A 23286-nucleotide genomic window follows, 5' to 3' on the forward strand; every position below is an offset into this window, starting at 1 on the left:
TTTAGCTGTCATGTCCACAAAGAAGTTACTACTGCTGCATACACAGCATGGCTCTCCACATGGTATGATACGAAAATATTAAGTTGAAACACAGCATTAGGCAGAGCAAAACTGTCTTTGGCTGTACAAACATAGTATAACCAGGCTGGAAATCGACAAGACTTGTGGCACATCTGTATTTTCCGTCTTACTAAAATTAAAGTAAAACCTGAAATGTTTGAAATAGTGAAGTACAGCATTGCACTGCAAAAGAAAAAGTAGCCAGTTTATATGTAAATGTGTATCTCCACATATTTGCAGCGTACATGCACACATGATTCCCCCATCTCAAACAGATCCAATCCCAAAATGCCACAGTTGGCAAACAACACACACAATTTTTAACTGTCTCAGCATCCAACACATTTTTGACAGCACAAATTACAATGTAATTTGTCTGAAATTGGTTTTAGGCAAAGGCAATGTGAAACATGAAATAATTGAAATTATACTTTTAGCTGACACCTTGAAAGAAATCTTTCATACCTTCTGCAATGGCCTTATTACTGTTCTCCTTTGCCTTTACGTCACCTTCCTCATTATATGAAGAGGGAGAAGGATCTGGTGGTTCTTCTTTAACTTTTACTACATTTGAATTGGATGCCGGAGACTCACCAGTTGCCTGACGATATAAATGCCTGTAAAATCCACTGAGATCCTTCTGCTTGGAAACATCCATTATTGCTGTAAAAAAAAAAAAGCACATATTAATATTTCCACTGATGGAAACTGAGATTAAACAAACAAAGTTATATCACTGGGCATATTCTGCAAGATTTCTTAAACAGAAATGAAATTAAAGTACAAATTTCTTTTATATCAGCACAATGCAAATTCAGAGAGAATAGACAAAAATGGCATAGCAATATCAATATCAGAAACTTAATAACCACAGCAGGATTTCTGAGGAAAGGAGAGTCATCTGTGTCTTAAAAATAAATTAGTATGAGCACAAAGTCTTCACTCTTTGGCTATTCTACTGTTTATCATGCACACTGTGACTACAATTTTATTTCTTGCAGTTTTATTCCTTTGAATATATCACCAAATTATTTTTCAAATCATGTATCAAGATTATTCAGAAAGTTTTAAGAAAGAAATGGACTCTGTCATAATAAAAACTTACACAGCCATCACCTCAATACACATGTGATTTTCTAATAGTATGAGTTTGCGTATACTCTCAAATTATTTAGTGGAAGTTCAACATTGTTGGTAATTGTATCCACAGGTGCTTCCTAGATCTGCCTTTCTTGAAACTATCCACGAATGATGTATTTTTGTAACAGAAGGAAATGGCACTGGGCCAGGTCTGATCAAGAAGGTGTATTAAGAAGTTTATGGGTTCTAAAAGGCGCAGCTCATGCTTTCCATACTGGGTAAGGCTGCAAGATTTACTGATCTGTACTATGGTGTCAGGGATCTCTAAAAAGTTTACAAACTGTTATCTCCTTTCCTTTTCATAAACAAATGCTAAATAACACCAAAAGTTAATTCCAATATAAAGTGTTAAGGTACCATTTTTTGACACTGACGTCACATTTCCTGACACTTTATCACAACAAGCATTACTAAAATGAAGCATTTTGTAGAGATCTTGAATGTGGTGTATATTAGCTTTGTTGCAGGCTGACTATTTCTCATGTTTCAAACCATGAACTTAAGATATTTAATGTTTTTCATGTGTGTTCAGTCCATCCCATTTATGGGTTCACACAATGAAATGGTACTGTTGCAGGACATCACAGGTGCTATGCTATGATTGGCTGACAGATGCAAACAAACAGCCCCATCTTGATTTTTAAGTATTTGCAAGTAAACATACCATCGTACAATGCTCTGTTGAAATTACCTATATGCCTTTGCCTGGATTTACACAGATTTTGTTTTTGATTAGTGTTTTGATGCAGTAAGTTCCATCATTTACACAATAAGCTCATGTTCCAAATTTTTGCTAATAAACTGCATAATGAATTGATATTGTGCTATAGTCAGACTAGTAGTGTGCTACAGTTATTCACAAGAAAATAAGACACACACGAACTGAGGTCCAATATACTCACAAAAAGAGACTTGCTAACAAAACACTACCTCCCAAATGCTGTCAGCAAGCAAGGAAGTTCTTAGTAACTAAAGGTAATGGGACATGTTTCACATGCTTATTTTTTCCTTGTTCATAAACCCTTGCTTAAGTGGTGCCACTTATGGTATTCTAATGCATTCTATGAGACGTTTACAAAATTAGAACACCTATCTTCAAAACTATCAAAACGCATCAAAGCATAATAGAAATATACATAGAGATTATATATATGAAAACAAAGATGAGGTGACTTACCGAACGAAAGCGCTGGCAGGTCGATAGACACACAAACAAACACAAACATACACACAAAATTCAAGCTTTCGCAACAAACTGCTGCCTCATCAGGAAAGAGGGAAGGAGAGGGGAAGACGAAAGGAAGTGGGTTTTAAGGGAGAGGGTAAGGAGTCATTCCAATCCTGGGAGCGGAAAGACTTACCTTAGGGGGAAAAAAGGACAGGTATACACTCGCACACACGCACATATCCATCCACACATACAGACACAAGCAGACATATTTAAAGTTATAGATTTAAGTGTCAGGAAGTCATTTCTGAAAGTATTTGTATGGAGTGTAGCCATGTATGGAAGTGAAACATGGACGATAAATAGTTTGGACAAGAAGAGAATAGAAGCTTTTGAAATGTGGTGCTACAGAAGGATGCTGAAGATTAGATGGGTAGATCACATAACTAATGAGGAAGTATTGAATACTGTATTTACTTGAATCTAAGCCGCACTTTTTTTCCAGTTTTTGTAATCCAAAAAACCGCCTACGGCTTAGAATCAAATGCAAAGTAAGCGGAACTTCTGAAAAATGTTGGTAGGTGCCACCACAACTAACTTCTGCCGTCGAATATATGTAGCGCTACACTGGCATGCTTTGCAGGCACACAGATAAATACTGGCGCCAAAACCTCTGCGTCAGTAAATAAATTTAAGAAAAGGTGGAAGACGAGCTTTTTTTCTCCACCCTGAGTTTCGACCATTGCACTTTTTTACATTATCCAACGAAGTAAATACAAATTCCGTATTGTTCATCTTTGAACGTAGCAGCATTTCAATGTACTACGAAAATCCAACTGACAAGACTGTTTGGGATGTTTGTCAATTTGGCCAACTCTACATTCTGAATTTTTTCCTACCTGTGAGAAGAGATGGTTGCTAATAGGAACTTTTATGAATTGTGAATCACATGTAGTATTCTCTTCACCATAAGAATAATACGAATATAAACATTTTGCCATGTATTCTTTCTTGTTTGCTGCTATCTCATTTAAATCCTGTCTGCCTAATAAACTACGAAACTAGAGTGAAACAACAGCAAATGCGGAAGAATATACATATCATGTCATGTTTATATTCGTATTATTCTTATGCCTAATAGTGAGACAGTCAGAAATGAAGCACGGCAATTGACTAGATTTTTAAATCTAAGATGACTCTAATTTCTGTGCAGAATGTAATGTACTAAAGAGGCGTCCAAAGATTATCAAACGGAGAAAAATTTTCGCTAAACTCTCGTTCAGAACATCTTCTATCATATGCAGTCTATTATTTGGTTCTTGTTGATCATTATCAAAGAAAGCAGCGCTGTAAGTAACAACAAGTAGTAGTCTCTTGCCATTGTTTCGCTGATGATTCCTCTTTTTTTTTTTTTTTAATTGTAAGCCCCAGTAGCGAGCACAAAAGCTAGCCATGCCGCGAGCGGCGACATGCCGTGTGTGTGTGTTGGGGTTTATGGGCGCTCAACATCGAGGTCATCAGCGCCCTGACACACATTAAAAGGAACGAATGTGGACAGACCGAAGAAAACCGAAGCACACACGCAAAGAAAGAAGGAAAATGCTATATAAGAAAGTAAAACCGAAGGAAAGGGAAAACATAGCAACAAGAATGCCATTGAAATTGTCACTGGCTGGCTACTGACATAAAATATGGGCGAGCTTGTCACACAGTGAGCAAATTAAAATCCCCTCCCTAAAATCTTTGTAAAAACATTTGACATGGCACAGAACTTTAAAACTTTAACCACATTCGTCCGAGTGTTGCCTAAAAGAGTTGGCAAGTCAGCCGCGGCCCGCTGATCAGAAAATAAAACGCAATCCAATAAAACGTGGTGCACAGTGACCTGGACCCCGCAAGCACCACCCATTGGAGGGTCTTCTCACCGGAGCAGGAAGCCATGCGTCATAGGGCTGTGGCCTATTCGAAGCCGAGTGAGGAGAACCTCGTCCCGTCAATGGGGCTGAAAGGAAGTACACCACACACGCGTTGTGGGCTTGACTAGACGGAGCTTATTGTCAGTCACTTCCAGCCACTCATCCTCCCACCGACACATGACTCGTGAGCTCAACAGCGAGGTGAGTGCGTGCAAGGGGATAGCACACTGAGATACGTGTGGATCGAGACAAGCCTCCTTGGCTGCGAGATCTGCCCTTTCATTCCCAGCAATGCCGACATGCCCCGGAACCCAGCAGAAAGCTACAACCTTCCCCAGTCGCTGTAGTCGGAGGAGGGCATCCTGGATGGTCTGGACTACTTTATCTGCCGGATACAAATGGTGCAATGATTGAAGGGCACTGAGTGAATCGGAACAGACAAGAAATTTAGGAGAGGAAGAATGTCTCATCTGCTCCAGCGCCCGCAAGATCGCAGACAATTCTGCATCAAATACAGTAAAAGTCTGAGGCAGTCGGACCTTGAGGACACGATCCGGAAAAACAACTGAGCAACCAACGGAATCCCCTTGTTTCGACCCATCTGTAAAAACAGCTACATAGTCGTGGTGCTCAGATAAAATAGCAGAAAATGCTGCATTAAAAACGGTAGCAGGAGTGCAATCTCTCTTGTACTGCAATAAATCTAAAATCACTCCGGGCCTCTTCAGTAACCAGGGTGGCAGGCGGTTAAAACCCTGGATTTGGGGTTGTACAGACTCCACACCGAGCGACTCTAGCACACGTTGCACACGGATCCCAAATGGCAACGTAGCCCGGGGACGGTGGGAAAAAAGGTGGTCCAGAGGTGGATGGGCAACAAGGCGGTGAGCAAGCGAGCCGGGAGCTGCAAGAAACTTACAAGCCTGGCGCACCAGCAGGAGCTGCCGCCGGATGGTAAGTGGCGGTTCGCCAGCCTCAGCACAGAGGCTGGGTATGGGACTGGTCCGATAAGCACCCGTGGCCAGTCGAATCCCAGCATGGTGGACAGTGTCAAGGAGCTGCAAATAAGACGGCCTTGCTGACCCATATACTGTGCACCCATAGTCCAGCCGTGAACGCACAAAAGCCCAATAAAACTGAAGGAGACGCGCCCTGTCCGCTCCCCAAGACCTGTGGCTGAGGCACTTGAGGATGTTCAGTGCCTTCAGGGTTCTGGCTTTCAAGTCACGTAGGTGTGGCAGCCATGACAACCTGGAGTCAAAAATTAGGCCCAGAAACCGCACTGTGTCTCTAAAATGTAGGACAGCATCCCCCATATGCAAGGCAGGCAAAGTAAAAAGACGACGAGAACGATTAAAATGAACACAAACACACTTATCGGCAGAAAACCGAAAACCTGTCTTTGCAGCCCACTCCTCTAACCGCCGCACTGTTAGCTGCAACTGACGGCTCACGGTTGCAACACTGGAGGAGGAACAGAAAACAGCAAAGTCGTCCACAAACAAGGAGCACTGTACAGGACTCCTCACTGTAGACGTTATACTGTTGATGGCTATGGCAAAGAGGGTAGCGCTTAAAACACTGCCCTGGGGGACACCGTTCTCTTGCTCAAAGCGAGCAGACAGTGTGTTACCAACGCGGGTCCGAAAAAACCGCTGAGACAGGAAAGGCCAAATGAAAATGGGGAGGCGGCCACGAAAGCCCCATTGATGCAGTTGTCCAAGAATACAGTGTCTCCAAGTAGTATCATATGCCTTACTGATATCAAAGAAGATACCAATACAGTGATTCTGACGTAGGAAAGCCTGCTGAATAGCCGCCTCTAGGAGGGTTAGGTTGTCGACCGTGGACCGAAATTTTCGGAATCCACACAGAAAGCGGCTAAGGTGCTGTCTAGTCTCTAACAGCCAGACCAGATGACGGTTAACCATCCGTTCCAGGGTCTTTCCGACACAGCTTGTCAAGGCGATACTACGATAACTACTGGGACATGTGCGGTCCTTTCCTGGTTTGAGGAGAGGGATGAGGATTGCCTCCCTCCACGAGGTGGGGAACACTCCTGTCTGCCATATCAGATTAAAACATTCGAGGAGGATTTCCTTTGACGCCGCTGGCAGATGTCGAAGCATGGAGTACCGGATGCGGTCGTAACCTGGTGCAGTGTCAGAAGTCGCAGTAAGTGCCGATTCAAGTTCCCACATGGAGAAAGGGGAGTTGTAGGCCTCAGAACTGTTCGACCGAAAGTCCAACTTCGCTCGTTCGACAGTCGCACAGTAGCGACGAAATGCTGGATCCTGGGTTGCAGTGGCAGTACTTTGTGCAAAATGCTCTACCAGTGTCTGAGCAATGGCTCTGGGTGTTGTTTGGAGGCATCCCTGGTTCAGGACTGAAGCTATTGGTAGACGGCTGCGTTTACCAGAAATCCTCCGGATGGCTTCCCATACTTTTGTGGAACAAGTGGAACGGTTGATGGAGTCCAGGAAATCCTGCTATGGTCTCTTTAATGACACGGCGTGCCCTGGCTCTCGCGATGCGAAAGGCGGTAAGATTGACCGCTGTTGGGCGGCATTTAAATCGGCGAAGAGCCACACGCCTGTCCCGGATAGCTGAACGGCACTCTTCCGTCCACCAAGGCACAAGGCGCCGCTTAGGAGGGACAGAAGACTGTGGTATGGACAGGTCAACAGCACGATGGATCACAAGTGTGATGCGATCCACCCATTCCTGTACACTGTTGTGGCGTTCAAAGACAGCCAACCGAGTGAACAGAGGCCAGTTAGCCCTGCCAATCATCCACGATGGCGGCCTCTGCTCCAGCAATACACCATCCAGGAGATGAATGCGGATGGGGAAATGATCGCTGGAATGAAGTTCGTCAATGACCTCCCAGTGAACAGAGTCGGTGAGGGATGGAGAGCAGAAAGATAGGTCAATGGCTGAGAATGACCCAGTAGCAGTAGAGAAATGAGTTGGAGTACCTGTGTTGAGGATGCACAACACTTGAGATGTTAGGAGGCTCTCCAAAATTCGACCTCTAGTGCAAAGAGAAGTGGAGCCCCACAGGACATGATGGGCATTGAAGTCTCCCAGGAGGAGAAATGGGCGGGGGAGTTGGTCGATAAGATCTGTGAGAGCGTCTAAGGTCATTGCATCCAGAGGGGGTAAATAAAGGGAGCAAACGGTAAGCCTCCAACGGGAATGAATTTCAACTGCAACTGCTTGCAGGTCAGTATCCAGGGGGAGAGCAGAGGAGTGGTGGTCATTATTGACAAACACGGCGACTCCGTCTTTGGCTCTGTCTCCAGTCAGGTCATCTTTGCGATACAACGTATAGCCCCTGAGTACAGGAGCATCAGATGGTTTTAGATGCGTTTCCTGTAAACACAAGCACAGGGGGCGTTGCCGTGCTAGGAGGTGCAGTTCCTCCACATGTGCCCGGAATCCATTCATGTTTCACTGTATAATGGGAGCCATCTATCAGGGTGGGAGTACCTTCAGTCGCACTTTCTGTCAGGGAGGAGAGCCCACAACAGGTGGAGGCTCAGTTTTGGGGTGAGATGATTGCCCCAGTCTGACATCAACCTCCATCGCCTCTGATGAGGAGTCGAGAGAGACGTCAGAGAGAATGACATCAACATCAGCAGACTGTAGAACTTCATTCTCCTTTAGCAGGCGAGTCTTCACCTTTGGCTTGGACTTCGATTTTCTGGCCTGAGGTGGCATTGGAGCCAAAACCTCAGAAGCAGTAAGGGGTGTAGCAGTGCTGGGCATTGCACAAGACGGGACCTGGGAAGGGGCAGGAGGTTCCATGACGTCAGCTACCACGGCCTGGTCAGAAGGCCGGGGAGGAGCAGCAGGCTTCACAGGAACAGCAGCAGCACACATACATTGACAAAAGCAGGTGCTAGTGCTGACAGTAGCAACCTCCATTTGTGTAGCGGCATCAGTTTTCAAGACTGGCTGTTTCAGAACGGAAGAAAAGGAAGCAGCGAACGTGGGCGGCTGCAGGGACTTGTAAATTTTCTTTGCCTCACCGTACGGGATGCGTTTGGTGATTTTAAGTTCCTGGATCTTCCGTTCCTCAAGGAAAACTCTACATTCCCTACTCCACACAGGGTGATCCCCAGAGCAGTTGACACACTTGGGAGGAGAGGAGCAACCAACTCCCTCATGGGCGGCTTTACCACATTTCCCGCAACTGGCTTCCCCTTTACAGCCGAGAGTAGTGTGTCCAAAGTGATGGCATTTAAAACACCGCATGGGGTTCGGGTAATAAGGCCGTACACTGAGACGTAGGAAACCTGCCTTCACATGCTCGGGCAATTTGGTGCTGTTAAACGTAAGGATGAACGAGTCAGATTTAATGAGAGCACCATCCACCCGTTTCATAACATGTTGCACGTCGACAATTCCTTCCCGGGACCATTCAGCCTTCAGTTCGTCTTTGGGAATGTCAACGAGATCTCTGCAAGTCACAACACCCTTGCTGTAGTTCAAGGTGTTGTGAAATTCAGTCTCAATCGCAAACTCCCCAAGAAATTGTGCCTTCTGAAGGTTCTGGACTTGCTGGAAGCTAGATGTTTCAACCAACAAGGTGCCATTTCGCAAGCGCTTTACAGATTTTAATGTGCCAGCAATGCCTTCTAAGCCCTTCTGTATATAAAATGGAGAAACTTTTTCAAAACTCCCATCTTTTCTTCTAATCATGAGAAACACATTCTGCGAAGCAACATGCGTTCTGTTACTATTACCTGAATCAGGAGGACTGGCTACATGAGCCCTCTTGTGAGATTGTGGTCGTTGAAGTATGCTCAGAGCTTACGGTGACAGGGGACTGGCGGCGCTTACCAGTCCCCAGCTCAGGAACCCCGGGGTCGCCAAGCCCGTACCCAGCAAATGAATGCTGAGCCCTTGGGGGCGCGACATGACGTAAACACTCACTATCAGAATGCAACAAACAATGCATGACACAGTACAATAATGCCTTTTTCAGCTTAGAGTGATGTAAACACCTATAACAAAGACAACGGCACTTACCAGATCAAAGAAAAATAAGCAATCGATTCAAACCAGACGAAGCACTTGAAAAAGGAAGGGTACCCTTACAAATACAGATGGAGCGCCTGACGCATAGCAATGGCTACCTGGTAAAGCTCAACTGCTAAGCTTACGACTCGAACCAAACTACTATAGCTGTATCGTCATTCATTCGACCTAAACTGTGTCTCATATTACAATGGACTAACTTTGTTTCGATTTGGAGGTGCGGCCTAAAACATTTTTCTCCCCTTGAATTTCGAGTCTCAAATTTCATGTGCGGCTTAGATGCGGGAAAATTATTTCCTTGATTTTGAGTCCCATTTTTCAGGTGCGGCTTAAATTCGAGTAAATACGGTAGGATTGGGGAGAAGAGAAGTTTGTGGCACAACTTGACTAGAAGAAGGGATCAGTTGGTAGGACATGTTCTGAGGCATCAAGGGATCACCAATTTAGTATTGGAGGGCAGCGTGGAGGGTAAAAATCGTAGAGGGAGACCAAGAGATGAATACACTAAGCAGATTCAGAAGGATGTAGGTTGCAGTAGGTACTGGGAGATGAAGAAGCTTGCACAGGATAGAGTAGCATGGAGAGCTGCATCAAACCAGTCTCAGGACTGAAGACCACAACAACAACAACAACAACAACAACAACAGGTACCCGTAAGCACGTGCATGCACCTTTGGCTGCACCTTCACGTTTTTGTGGAGTGTGATTACTTATAGTGAAGAAACTGCACAAAATTCTTTTGTTTACACTCCTCGTTCTCTTTATTTTTGTTGTTCACAAAAATTTAGTGTACATTTGCAGCATCCTGTGTTGATTTTGATCCAATAATGGAAAACACCACATGAAGGATAGTAGATGTACTGATAATGTTTTCAGCATTGTCCGCAGACACATAGCATAGTAGCAAAGCTACCACAAGCACCATTGTGTCTACCCTTTAATAGGGAACGTTCACAGCCATTACGCTCAGTGTGGTGCAAACATGTGAAGCAAGCACACAACCATGCCACAGAGATGCACTCATGCTACCTACAACCAATCCTTTCAGAAAACCGCCACACAAGTTGGAAGTGCTGTTTCAGTTGTGTAACAATGCTGGTATCAGTGGTCACATGAACATTTTCACTCCCGTGGACAATGTTCTGGACATCCACGCAGCACAGACGGCAGCCGGGATCATAATAACGTTAAGGACAGCAGTGGCAAGTCATATAGTTACCACAGCACAGATAAGAGGGCTTGTGAGCCCAGACAAGTCAACACGAATTGCTGAGAAGCTATTATTGGCAGTGGGACTACACGCAAGCAATCTCCACCCCTTCTTCTGCTCCCACCAGAGCATTGACATACATGGCTCGACAGCCCTGTCGTGGTCTTCAGGAATTAAAGTGCAATCTGCCAGCATGCATGTGATGGTCATATGCGCATAAGACACAGACCTGGTCAGCACTGTCTCACAGAGTGCATTCACATAAGATACCCTGCCACACCCCAGGTGTTATGGTCTGGGCTGATATAAGCTACAACTCTTGTTCACCTTTGGTGTTTCTGGAGGGTAAGTGTTGTGAATGTTGTTAGATCAGTCCTTTTGACATATTTGCAGCGCAGGATGGTGATTTGTTGTTCTAATAGCATAATGTTCACCTACACACTGCTCATGAAACTTGATGTGCTTTGCAGGATGTGCAGCAACTTCCCTGGTCAGCATGTTCTCTGGACTTGTCTTCAGTTGACCACATGTGGGACATGGTGGCTGCGAAGTGACTTGTGCAACTTGTCAACCAACAACTCTCAGAGAACTACATGAACAGGCCCAGAAGGCATGGAATAACATATCCAAGGACATATTTGCCATCTGTATAATCGACTGGATGCCAGAGTCAGTGCACGCACTGCTGCCCATGGAGGTTACACCACATATTAATGTGGGTATTCCAGCATGGGTTGATGCCTGGTACATCAGAACTGCTTGCACTATTGTTCTGTAAGTGTAATCATTTTATGGACTCCATATTTACTGCTGCAAAAATAAATCTTGAGTGAATTGGAAACCTCCTAAAGGGTGTATTAATTTTTCTCTCTGGTGGTGTATTTCAACCTGCATCCATCTGAACCTGTTTACCACAGTCAAGGACGGTCTCTCTCCTGAATTTTTAGCCCCCACACTTTCCTCCATTACCAACTGGCAATTCCTTGATGCCTCAGGGCATGTATCATCAACGAATCCTTTCTTTCAGTCACGTTGAGCCATAAATTTATTTTTTGCCTCAATGTAATTCAGTACCTCATTAGTTACACAATCTACACATTTAATCTTTACCTTTCTTCCGTAGCATCACATTTCAAAAGCTTCTATTCTTCCTTGTCTGATCTATTTATCTTCCATTTTCATACCTCGTTTCACTTCTGTACAAAATTACACTTGAGACAATTGACAAATATTTCAGGCAAGGTTACTAACCCTTAAACATTTTATAAGAAAACTCAAATTTTTGTTTCTTCTCTCTGAACTTCAATTCCACCACTACTTCCTTAACTATATGCTCACTGTACACATTTGGTAACATTGGGGAGAGGTTACAGCTCTGACTGACTCTCTTCTCAACCACTACTACCCTCCATGTCTTTTGACTACAGTCTGGTTTCTACCTTTCACTCCCTGTATTCTGTCCCTGCTATCTTCAGAACTTCAAAGAATGCAGTCCAGTCAACACTGTAAAAAGTTTTCTCTAAATTTACAAATGCTAAAAATATATATTTGTTTTCTTCAGTCTATCTAATAAGGTAAGCCACAGGGTCAATATTGCCTAGTGTGTTTCTACATTTCTCTGGAAACTGCACTGATCTACACCAATGTTGGCTTTGCTTTCACCATCACTCTGTAATTGATTCAGTGTTTTGCAGCGACAACTTATTATACCGATAGAAATATCCACACCAGTGAACACTTGCTTTCTTTGGAAATTGAATTATTACATTCTTCTTAAACTGAGATTAACAGGAAGTCAACTATTCACACAAGGTTCTTATTCCTGTTAAATGGAGCAAGTGGGAGGAGGTAAATCATGTTCATAAGCATAAGAAAACCTATTGTATTCCATTAGTTATGAAAACTAGATTTTGAAAATAAAATCTAGAATGACCCTAGGAAAATAAAGGTGTTTCTGTAAGTTACAACAATTGCCTCAGATTCAGAGTCATCATAGATTCAAGACCAAAACAGTCTGCAGTGAACAGAAAGCAACAGCTTTTGACATACACATGACAGCAGCTAGACTTGCCTTCCAAATGTTCCATATGTTTTTCCTGTTCATCCATTTTGCGAAATTCCTCAAGCTTTGCTCGATAAGCAGCAGTGACAAACGACTCTTTATCTTTGAACTGTTCTCCTTCTGCCTCTCGCTCTCGCTGTACTTCACGTTCATATCGACGTTCTTGTTCTTTCTTGCGACGCTCGGCTTGCTTCAAGAGAGACTGAATGTATTTTGGCTGAAATAGGAGCACAACAATTTATGTTAGTAATTATGGGATAGTTTCATTAGTAAGTACTAGAGAAGCGAATCATAATTTGCATTCCAAAACTGCCTTTGCACTGACATCTCAACACACACACACACACACACACACACACACACACACACACACACACACACACACACACACATATATATATATATATATATATATAAAATATGCAAATTATAATTTTTGTGTTACATCTAGCACATCTGATTTACACAATCAAATTTTACTTGTCTTTAGCCATTAGCAAGCACAGAGTCTTGATATCCAGTTTTATATGAAAGCATCACCAATGAGGGACAAGTAATAATCAACACACCATAGGGCTCTGTCCTATCACTCACATTATGAAGAGTAAACAGTTGTCCTTCTGATGACATAAACCACAACAAAAGGAATGAAAAATGAAAACAAAAGGAATGAAACATGAAATTTTCACTAAAATATTTTTCTAGTTTCCTGTGAATTCACTGTTGCTTAACTGAAACAGTTTTGTATGAGGCAAGATAAATCATTTATTGATAATGGCACACAAGAAAAAATCATGAGGTAAAGAGAAATACTTAATTATTTGTTTGTGGATAATGATAAAATCTTTATTTTGTAAACTTTTTGTAGACTGTAAAGAGAACAGGATGAGGAGAATGGAAGAAGCCCACTCCATTAGGCCCGAGGACTTCTCTGTGGGAAGGAGTGATGCAGAAGGCAAGCAAGTCATATCTTTCTTATGTAGTGCTCATGACACTTACAATGTAATGACTAACACAACACTGCACAGCAAATAGACCACTAAAATTAACAATTGCTACATGAACAACATTAGTGGTCTGAAGCCTTCCGACTTCTATCAATTCAGGGCAAGAGAGTTCAGCACCCACAAGACTGGTTCATGTATAGTAAATAAATGCAACATATTGTAGATTTTCTTAAACTACTAACCTCAAAGTTTTTTCTGAATGTGTGATGGAAGACCTTTTTGTGAAAATATAGATAACTAGCAAACCCAACAATGTTTCACAACTGCTAAATATGTATGGGAATTGGAATACATTCTAATTTGCCACTTCCTGATCTCTCTGTCCATATCTTCTCCTCTATCATTGTTTATCTTCTTCTCCTCTTCCTCCACTTAGGAGATGTAGCATATGTCTGTCCTAATGTTTATTACCACATTGAGAAATAATATGAAATAAATTGGTGAAGAACTTTCCAAGATTTTTGTTCACTATATGTTAATATTAAAAAATATGTAGCCTATGTCTATCCAAACATTTACTACCCACCAAGCGGTGGCAGAACATACAAATAAAAGACGGTTGTCATTCACAAGCTTTCGGAGCCAGTGGCTCCTTCTTCAGGCAAAAGGGTTGAAGGGGAAGGAAAAGGGGTAAATGGAAAGGACTGGAGAGGTCTAGGAAAAGGGGTAGTTTTTGGGAAAGTCACCCAGAACAATGGGTCAGGGTGACTTTCTCGAAAACCACCCCTTTTCCTAGACCTCTCCAGTCCTTTCCCTTCCCCTACAACCCTTCTGCCTGACGCAGGGGCCACTGGCTCTGAAAGCTTCCCAATTACAACCGTCTTTTATGTGTGTGTTTTGCCGCCACTTGGTGAGTAGATTTTTTATCTATTCAATTAAATAATTTTGTCAATAACTGGTTTCAAACATTTATTACAAAATATATAGCCTATGTCTATATTTCTTGACTAACTTTTAAAGAGCATAGCCTAAGTTCATCCCAATGTTTATTAGGAGATTGAGTAAAAATCTGAATTAAATCAGTCAAGAACTTTCCGAGATTTATGCTAACAATGTTTCCCCTTTAAATGTTACCAGCTTAGTGCCCACTGCTTTACATGCATAGACTGTATGGCCTGAACAGAAATTTTTGTTTTCATTTAATTGATGTTTATGTTATTCACAAATCAGAACATCACGTAAACTTCTGACACTGATGAAGGCCACAGACGTGTGTAGCCTTTTTCGAATGTACTTCTGACCAAAAAGAGATTCTAGTAGTTGGAGACCAAAGTTTTTGTTCATCATGGCTTTTTCATTCCTCTTGAGATATTTCTATAGAAACTTTCATCTCCTAACACATATTTCTTTACATCTAATTGAGAAGTGAAATACCAATTTTCATAGACTTAGCTTCAATTTTTTTTAAATGTAAATAAATATTTTCTTAAAAATTTTCATCCCCTATTTCATTCCCTTAGTAGCAAAAAACATATTTTTTACTTCTAACAGAGAAGCCAAATACAAATTTTCATAGATTTAGCTTTTAAAGTGCTTCCAAGATGAAATAATTTCACAGAACTTTTCATTCCTTGTTTCGCACCCTTAGGAGATTGAATTTCCAAAAACACTTAAACATATATTTTTTATTTCAAACCAAGAAATCAAATACCAAATTTTATAGCTGTAGCTTTAAAAACATTTTGTAGTTTTTTAATGATTTACTTTTAAAAAAAGTCACCCACAATTTTATCCCTTTAGTGGTTGAATTTCCAAAATTGCTGTAACAAGTATTTCTTCATTTCTGACTGACAAACTAAATACCACTTTTCATAGGTCTAGCCTCAAAATTCTCTTAACAGCAACATATTTTCAAAAATCTTTCAGCCCCTATTTAACTCCCTTAGGAGATAAATTATGAACACTCCCTTCTTAAATGATGTCTATAGTGTAAGATCAATCCCCTCTTCAAATTTCAAGTTTCTGTCATTAGTGGTCTCGGCTAGACAATGATGGAATGATGGGTCAATCAGTTGGGACACTGTCTTTTATAAATTTTATATAGAGATTAGCTTAATTTGTATTCTTATATCCAATGTCATACAGACAGTATGAGTGCATGGGTCATACCAGGCTGCTACTACTGCCCAAAAGAGCAGATGCTGCCAAAAACACTTGAGTGTAAACCTACTATGTAGTACATAGAGAGAGAGAGAGAGAGAGAGAGAGAGAGAGAGAGTGATCATAGTGTAGGTCTTTTCCTAGTGCAACAGCATTTTCAACGAGGTTGTGGAAACATATTTTTCACAGAACTTTATGAACCACAGTAAAGTGTGGGAACTGCATTAACGTAGTGGCAGACTCCCAACCATCAACCATTGGCAGTCATGAACTAGCAGAATTGGGTGTAACAGTTATATATACCATCTTGGCAATTTTTTGAATGCAAAACAGCTAAGGTCATAACCACCCAGATTTTGATTTAAAATGGGCCATTTTCTAAGGAAAGTACTCTATGGCTCTTTCAGTTAGTCGGCATAATTGTGGCATGGCATTCCTTACAGTGGCTCACATAGTGTCCAACAGATTGGTGGAGACCTAGTCAGTGATACGTACATCTGATTCGGTCTAGTCTTCATGAATCCCTGGTTATAAGATAATGGAGCATTGTAGAAACGTTTCAGGATAGTTGGTCATTGATGAACTGGGATGACGAGGATCCATTTCTGTCCCATGGATCATGGTTCCTTGTAACTGGAATCCTCCTCAGGCAGGCTTCTCATTTTTCAAGACTTCTATGGTTTTCTGCGACAATGGCTCCTTACTCTGTACAGCAGCAATATAATTTAATGCACCAATGACTGAGATTTCATTCACATTGCTGTGTTCCGACAAAAGTAGTCCATGAAAGGCAGTCAGTGTCCTTGTGTTTGCACCATTTTTGTATACTGTTGTGACTCCTGAAACCTCAGAGCCCATCTTGCCATCTGACCAGACAGACCCTTCATGCTAGCTGGCCAGCATAGGGAATGGTGATCCATAACAATGGTGAATATGCTGCCAGGCTGATGACCTAACAAATGCAAGGCACTCCTTAGTGATTCTAGAGCAATTCTTCTTGGACTTGGGAAGTACTCTGGAAGCATAATTTATCACCTTTTCAGCATATATCTGAAATTGTGCCAGAATTGTCCCTATTCCAAAACCGCTAATGTCAGCATGAAATTCTATCTTGGCATTCTTGTCTCACAATGCTAGAACTGGAATGGATATTAGCACCACCTAAAGGACAAGGAAAGATATTTCTTGCTCCTTATTCCAGGAAAATATAGCATCTGCCTGCATAAGTTCTGCAGTGGCTTGGTACAGAAGTCCTTTATGAATCACTGGTAGTATAGCACCTTCTGGAAATCTTTTCACATCATGAATGTGCTGAGTAATTGGAAAATCTGTGAAAGCTCTTATTTTCTCTGGATCGGGAAGAGCTCCATCATAATACACTAGATAGAGGGTCCAAGATTTTTACATCTTAGGCCATGAAGAAACATTTTTTCAGTCTCAGGCTGATAGCTGCAGTCTGAAAAACTTCAAGATCTGGTGTGAATCAGGTTGTCCATCATATGTTTGAAAGTGGCTAGAGTGTTACATAATCCAAATGGCATAGCTTTGAGCTCATAGATGCCATTAGGAATTATGAAGGCAGACTCTTTCCAGGTAACCTTGTCAACCATGCATTTTCCAGTAGCCTATCTGCATGTCCATAATTGAGAAGTACTTTGCTTCTTTCAACAAGTCCAGAGTGTCGTTAATGCGCAGCAACGGACAGACACCTTTCTTCATGATTTTGTTCAGTTGGTGGTAGTCAACACAGAACTCCAATGTGCCATCCTTCTTCAAAAGGGTCACTGGAGAAGACCGAGCAATCTCTGATGGTTCAATGATGTCATCTTCTCCACTTCCTCACAGATTACCCATCATTCAGGCAGTGACACCCTATATGATTGCTGGCTAATTGGTGGACATTCCCCAGTTCTGAAACAGTGTATTATCAGGACCAGTTGGTCTTTCCTTTCTCCACTAAGGATATGACAGCATAAAAAAATTGGCGCAGAATGGCTAACACTCTTCGACATTGTTCCTTGGCCAGGCTGAATCCTACTGACAGTTCGATAATAGCTTCTCCCCTGCATTGTGTAGTGACAGCGGAGCACGAATCTTTCTTGATGACACTAAGCTGCCCTACTAGGACTCATTTAGACATCCCTATGTCCATCTTTAGGAATGAGTTGGGGCTGCCCGTGACGATCAGCAATCCAACATTCTCCTATATCACCTTCAATACTTACAATCAACAGTGAAATGCATATTTCTTTTGTGAGCCTGAGTAGCTTTTTGCAATCAACAAAAGCTTTACAGTTTAACTGTGTATCTTGGTTTATTACTTAAACTTGTCTCATTGATGGTGCTGGGAAAACAACACCTTCAACAGCAAACAGCCACCCAGAGCAATCTTTGTTGTGCACTAGTTGGAACAGACTTCGAGAAAGCTTTTGACAATGTTGACTGGAATACTCTCTTTCAAATTCTAAAGGTGGCAGGGGTAAAATACAGGGAGTGAAAGGCTATTTACAATTTGTACAGAAAGCAGATGGCAGTTATAGGAGTTGAGGGACATGAAAGGGAAGCAGTGGTTGGAAAGGGAGTAAGACAGGGTTGCAGCCTCTCCCCGTTGCCATTCAATCTGTATATTGAGCAAGCAGTAAAGGAAACAAAAGAAAAGTTCGGAGTAGGTATTAAAATCCATGGAGAAGAAATAAAAACTTTGAGGTTTGCCGATGACATTGTAATTCTGTCAGAGACAGCAAAGGACTTGAAAGAGCAGTTGAATGGAATGGACAGTGTCTTGAAAGGAGGATATAAGATGAACATCAACAAAAGCAAAATGAGAATAATGGAATGTAGTCTAATTAAGTCTGGTGATGCTGAGACAGTTAGATTAGGAAATGAGACACTTAAAGTAGTAAAGGAATTTTGCTATTTGGGGAGCAAAATAACTGATGATGGTCGAAGTAGAGAGGATATAAAATGTAGACTGGCAATGGCAAGGAAAGCGTTTCTGAAGAAGAGAAATTTGTTAACGTCGAGTATTGATTTAAGTGTCAGGAAGTCGTTTCTGAAAGTATTTGTATGGAGTGTAGCCATGTATGGAAGTGAAACATGGACAATAAATAGTTTGGACAAGAAGAGAATAGAAGCTTTTGAAATGTGGTGCTACAGAAGAATGCTGAAGATTAGATGGGTAGATCACATAACTAATGAGGAGGTATTGAATAGAATTGGGGAGAAAAGGAGTTTGTGGCACAACTTGACTAGAAGAAGGGATCAGTTGGTAAGACATGTTCTGAGGCATCAAGGAATCACCAATTTAGTACTGGAGGGCAGCGTGGAGGGTAAAAATCATAGAGGGAGACCAAGAGATGAAAACACTAAGCAGATCCAGAAGGATGTAGGCTGCAGTAGGTACTGGGAGATGAAGAGGCTTGCACAGGATAGAGTAGCATGGAGAGCTGCATCAAACTAGTCTCAGGACTGAAGACCACAACAACAACAACAACAACAACAGCAGCTGGAACAGCATCTTCAATCTGCAGCTCAGATCTTCCACAGTCTGTGATTGCTTGTGATGCATGCACAAAGAGACATCCGAGTATAAAATCATGACTACATTCTGTTAAAGTGATAAGTTCAAAGTCTGTATTCTGTTGCTGATAGTTATTCTTACAACGCAGGTTACAGTTGGCTTGACATATTTCCCATTAGCAACTTGCAATGGAATTGCTTTTGCATCACAGAACATAGTCTTCTATAATGGGTGACAATATGCCCACATTTACTAGCACCTGAACTGGTTAGACATCGATAACAAAGTCACTGAGATTTCCTGTCATCTTGGTAACTGTTATCTGTGGAGGATTTTCATCTGTGGCAGCCTCACCTCCATAGATGGTCATCTTACTCAGTCTTCCTGAATTCTGTGGCTATGCAAGCGGCTGGTACCTTTGTATGGTCTCGAACGGCTATGGTGAGTTGAGGAGTGTCCCCATCCAAGGTATGTCAAAACGAGCGTGCTGCAATGCTTACATAATCAGGTAGCAGATTTTTACAATGGTAGGATTCACAAGCTGGCTGTATGTTACAATAAGTGCCTTAATATTGGTGGGAATTTTGTAGGAAAGTAGATTAAAATACAGGCTTTCATGAAAAAATAAAACTGTCACGAAAAGTCTAGTTGTTTTATTTTTATTTCAAAATAGTACGTATTTAAAAAAACAGTCACTATCTCTTGTGCCCTCAGTCCACCAGTTATGATAGCCATGTTGTATCTCTTCCCTTACAACCTGGCGTATGAAAGAAGCATAGCCATTGTGGTCTTCCACAATTGCCATATGGGCTACATTCGAGGAATCATTAGCACCAGGATTTCATCCAGAACAGATCCCGCCCATTCGCACTCCTCTACAGAAAGGGACAAGTACCGGAACAAGTCCCACCCTTTCACCCCCTCCACAGCAACTAAATGCACCCAAATATGTTCTTTGGGACCTTCCCATAGAATGCGTATTCTTTGGTCTTCATCATAGGTTTTCAGTAGACCCACGTGGTTTACTGCATTTGTTCGCACATAACAGTAGCGATCAGTGTTTTACTGCTTTGCAATATTTGTATTTTCAACACATTTCACTGGACGTTTAGCAGTGCTTTAGTGCTTCTACTTGTGCATTGTAGCAGTATTTGTGTTTCCTTTGTGACTTTTACAGTGTTTGCTACTTCATTGTAATACTGTTTTACCGCTTCTCATTCTACGTTGCAACAGTGTTTTGGAATATGTGCTTTTAAATGTGAAGCTTGAGGAAACGAGTACGATTACCACAGACCTCTGAAGTGGGATATTTCCACAGCGAACCTATAGAAGCTGAGTGAAATAATGCCTCCTGTCACAGATAATGAATGTTCATCTCCTTACTAGTGCTACTTATGCGATAAGGATTTTACTTAAGGTAGTTTACGATACCAGCAATAAAATATTTGTAGGGAGAGGCACCAGATAGAAGCTGAGTGAAATAATGCCTCCTGCCACAGATAACGAACGTTCATCTCCTTACTAGTGCTACTTATGTGATAAGGATTTTACTTAAGGTAGTTTATGATACCAGCAATAAAATACTTGTAGGGAGAGGCAACAGAAAAGTTTGAAATGCACATTGTGTGCATTTGAAACTGATTATGAAATGTGCTGGATGGATCCTTTCCAGTTCCCACATGAATTGTGTGTGAAATCAAACCTAGAACTCTCCAGTGAAGACGAATTTTAAAGTTGGAAAGAAAAATGGAATGTGCTACACATTCCATTCATTGCTTAAGCCCCACTAATCTCACTGAATTTTTGGAAAGTGTACCAATCATGATAGTTGGCTCCCTGAAACAACTGTAATCATTAAATTGGGGTTATAACTTATTTCAAAACATTCAAGGAAGATTTAAATTTTGTATGAAGCTGGGACACATGTTTTTGTCTCCTTGAGATAGTTTGTTTCACTATAGTAAACACTGAAGGTCTTTTAATCATTTATAACACAGTTAGCAGGATGGAATCACCCATAACCACTGAACTTTATCATTACCATTGAGCATATCACACTTCCAAAGCCAACTGACAATCTGACCTATCAGCTATCCACCTGTATGTCACCTACAACTTTTTCCCAAATTTGTTTCATCCTGGTGTGTTACGTAGTTACAAGAATTTTACTGAGTCAATAAAAGTAGGTCATTATAGAATTTGTTGTATTTATTATCTTGCTCATTTCACATACTTGCAAATGAGTCACTGTGCTGGAGATTTGAGGTGGAGCTATTGAAATTTCAATTTAATTTTGTGTTAATAAAGTAAAAGCAGTCTATCTTTTCTTTTTCAAGGGGACTCTGTCAACACTTAACTATTATGTAGGCAGCACATTGTGCTAATGTGGGAGTGATCTAGATGCTTGTAAAACAAATCTTAGTTACCAGTTTATTGTTTTACTTAACTATTGGCTTATTATTCTCTTGGTAAACTTTTCATATTGAACTGTAATATTATGAATTCTCATATAAGATTACACAAATTCAGATATGCTTTATTATACCAGGTGCAAAAGATCTCTTGGCTGCAATCATTTACTTCTGCAATAATGTAACAGCTTTGTGATTTTGTTCTGCATAAAAAGACAGTAGTATCTGAAGACACTGTTATTTTTGTAAGTACTGTCATTCTGGGCAACAAAAAAATCTCATAACCATTTCTTTCCATCAGTCAGTGTCATATGATTAGCATGACACAATGTGCAGTAAAATAATAATAAACGGATGTTAAAGCTTTTGTTCATGTACGCATGAATTATGAGATGTGTTTGTATTCTTGCACCGGAAGTATACTGCTCACCAGAAGTATACTGCTATAATGAATTAAAAATTTTCTTTCCAAATACTTATCCACATGGTAGTCTCACTGGCTACATAGAAATGGGGGTGCTACACAAGACCCCACTTTTTACGATCTAGGTGGTGCTTGATGTAATCCGGATTACTAAAGATTTAGATATTCCTGAAATCTTTTACTAACTGCAAATGTACTAAATCTACTACAATATGCAGATCTTACACTTTAGTACTAACAAGCAACACTGTTTTGGCACTTGGAACATCATGAAAAAGCTGAAGGTAAATGGCAATATTTGTGATGTTTGTGTCTGTTAGTTACAGTAAATTTCAAATAAATTATTAAATATATAGTCCTGACAATCATGTGATTCACATAGACTTCCCACCCATATTCAAATTCCAGGCTGTTGCTTATATTGTGTCAGAATAAACTTCCAGTACACATAAATATTAGAATTTTGAACCCACATACATTTAAAACAGACCTAATGTCATAAATTGGTAGCCACCCTACAAAGTTATCGGTCTGTAGAAAACATTGTTAACCCTCAGTTGCAATGTACACGTCAGAGGAAGAGTATATTCTCATTGTATGTATTAACTTGTGCATTTACTGGTATATGTATATCACTATAGAGCACCTTCCAATAATTCATTAATACCTTTAAAGTCAGCAGCTGTTCCAAAAGTGGTAGCTTCTACAAGAGCAAATGTTGATACAACTTATTTAACTTCCAGAGGATTATTTTAGATCAGATGGGTTGGAAGTGGGTATTTGGCCAATGTAATGAACACACATATTAATGGTTCATTCTGTATAAACAACAAAAAAGGTATACATTTTCAATTAAAACATTTGATTTCTTTCACATTTGCTACATTCAGAGACGTATTTAGAGATGAAAAACTGAAAGTCTGTAGAGGTGTATGACAACTTTGTGGAAAGTTACAAGTCTGCAAAGTTTGGAAACAAATTAACACATCTCAGGATAAATGACTATTATTATTCCAATCCATGCACAGCAATGGAACTCCTATTATAGAAAAATAAATTTGCAGGGTTTTTTACATGGCATTACTTCCTCCAGTTTACTCTCACTATTTCTCTCCCAACCCCACACCATTACCAGCCAACAATCAAGATGGTCAGGAATGCAGTGGAACCTCTGTTAATTTCAGCTTGTTGTGCCCTGGTTTCCTTTAATAGAATAACACGT

General features: G+C 41.1%; 2 protein-coding genes across 2 annotated transcripts in view; one reads left to right on the forward strand and one right to left on the reverse strand.

Moving 5' to 3' along the window:
- The window catches only part of LOC124711118 (zinc finger protein with KRAB and SCAN domains 7-like), a 171270-nt gene extending 160068 nt beyond the window's left edge, over positions 1-11202 (forward strand). The window contains exon 4 of the mRNA XM_047240998.1: positions 11011-11202. Within this exon, the coding sequence (XP_047096954.1) occupies positions 11011-11094 (84 nt within the window). The 3' untranslated portion in view covers positions 11095-11202. The remainder of the gene's footprint in view (positions 1-11010) is intronic.
- LOC124711119 (nuclear speckle splicing regulatory protein 1) overlaps positions 1-23286 on the reverse strand; it is a 63238-nt gene that overhangs the window by 20069 nt on the left and 19883 nt on the right. The window contains exons 4-5 of the mRNA XM_047241000.1: positions 12612-12819; positions 526-723 (exon numbers count right to left, since the gene is read on the reverse strand). Coding sequence (XP_047096956.1) covers positions 526-723; positions 12612-12819 — 406 coding nt within the window. The remainder of the gene's footprint in view (positions 1-525; positions 724-12611; positions 12820-23286) is intronic.

This window comes from Schistocerca piceifrons, chromosome 8, assembly GCF_021461385.2.
Source record: "Schistocerca piceifrons isolate TAMUIC-IGC-003096 chromosome 8, iqSchPice1.1, whole genome shotgun sequence".
NCBI lineage: Eukaryota > Metazoa > Arthropoda > Insecta > Orthoptera > Acrididae > Schistocerca > Schistocerca piceifrons.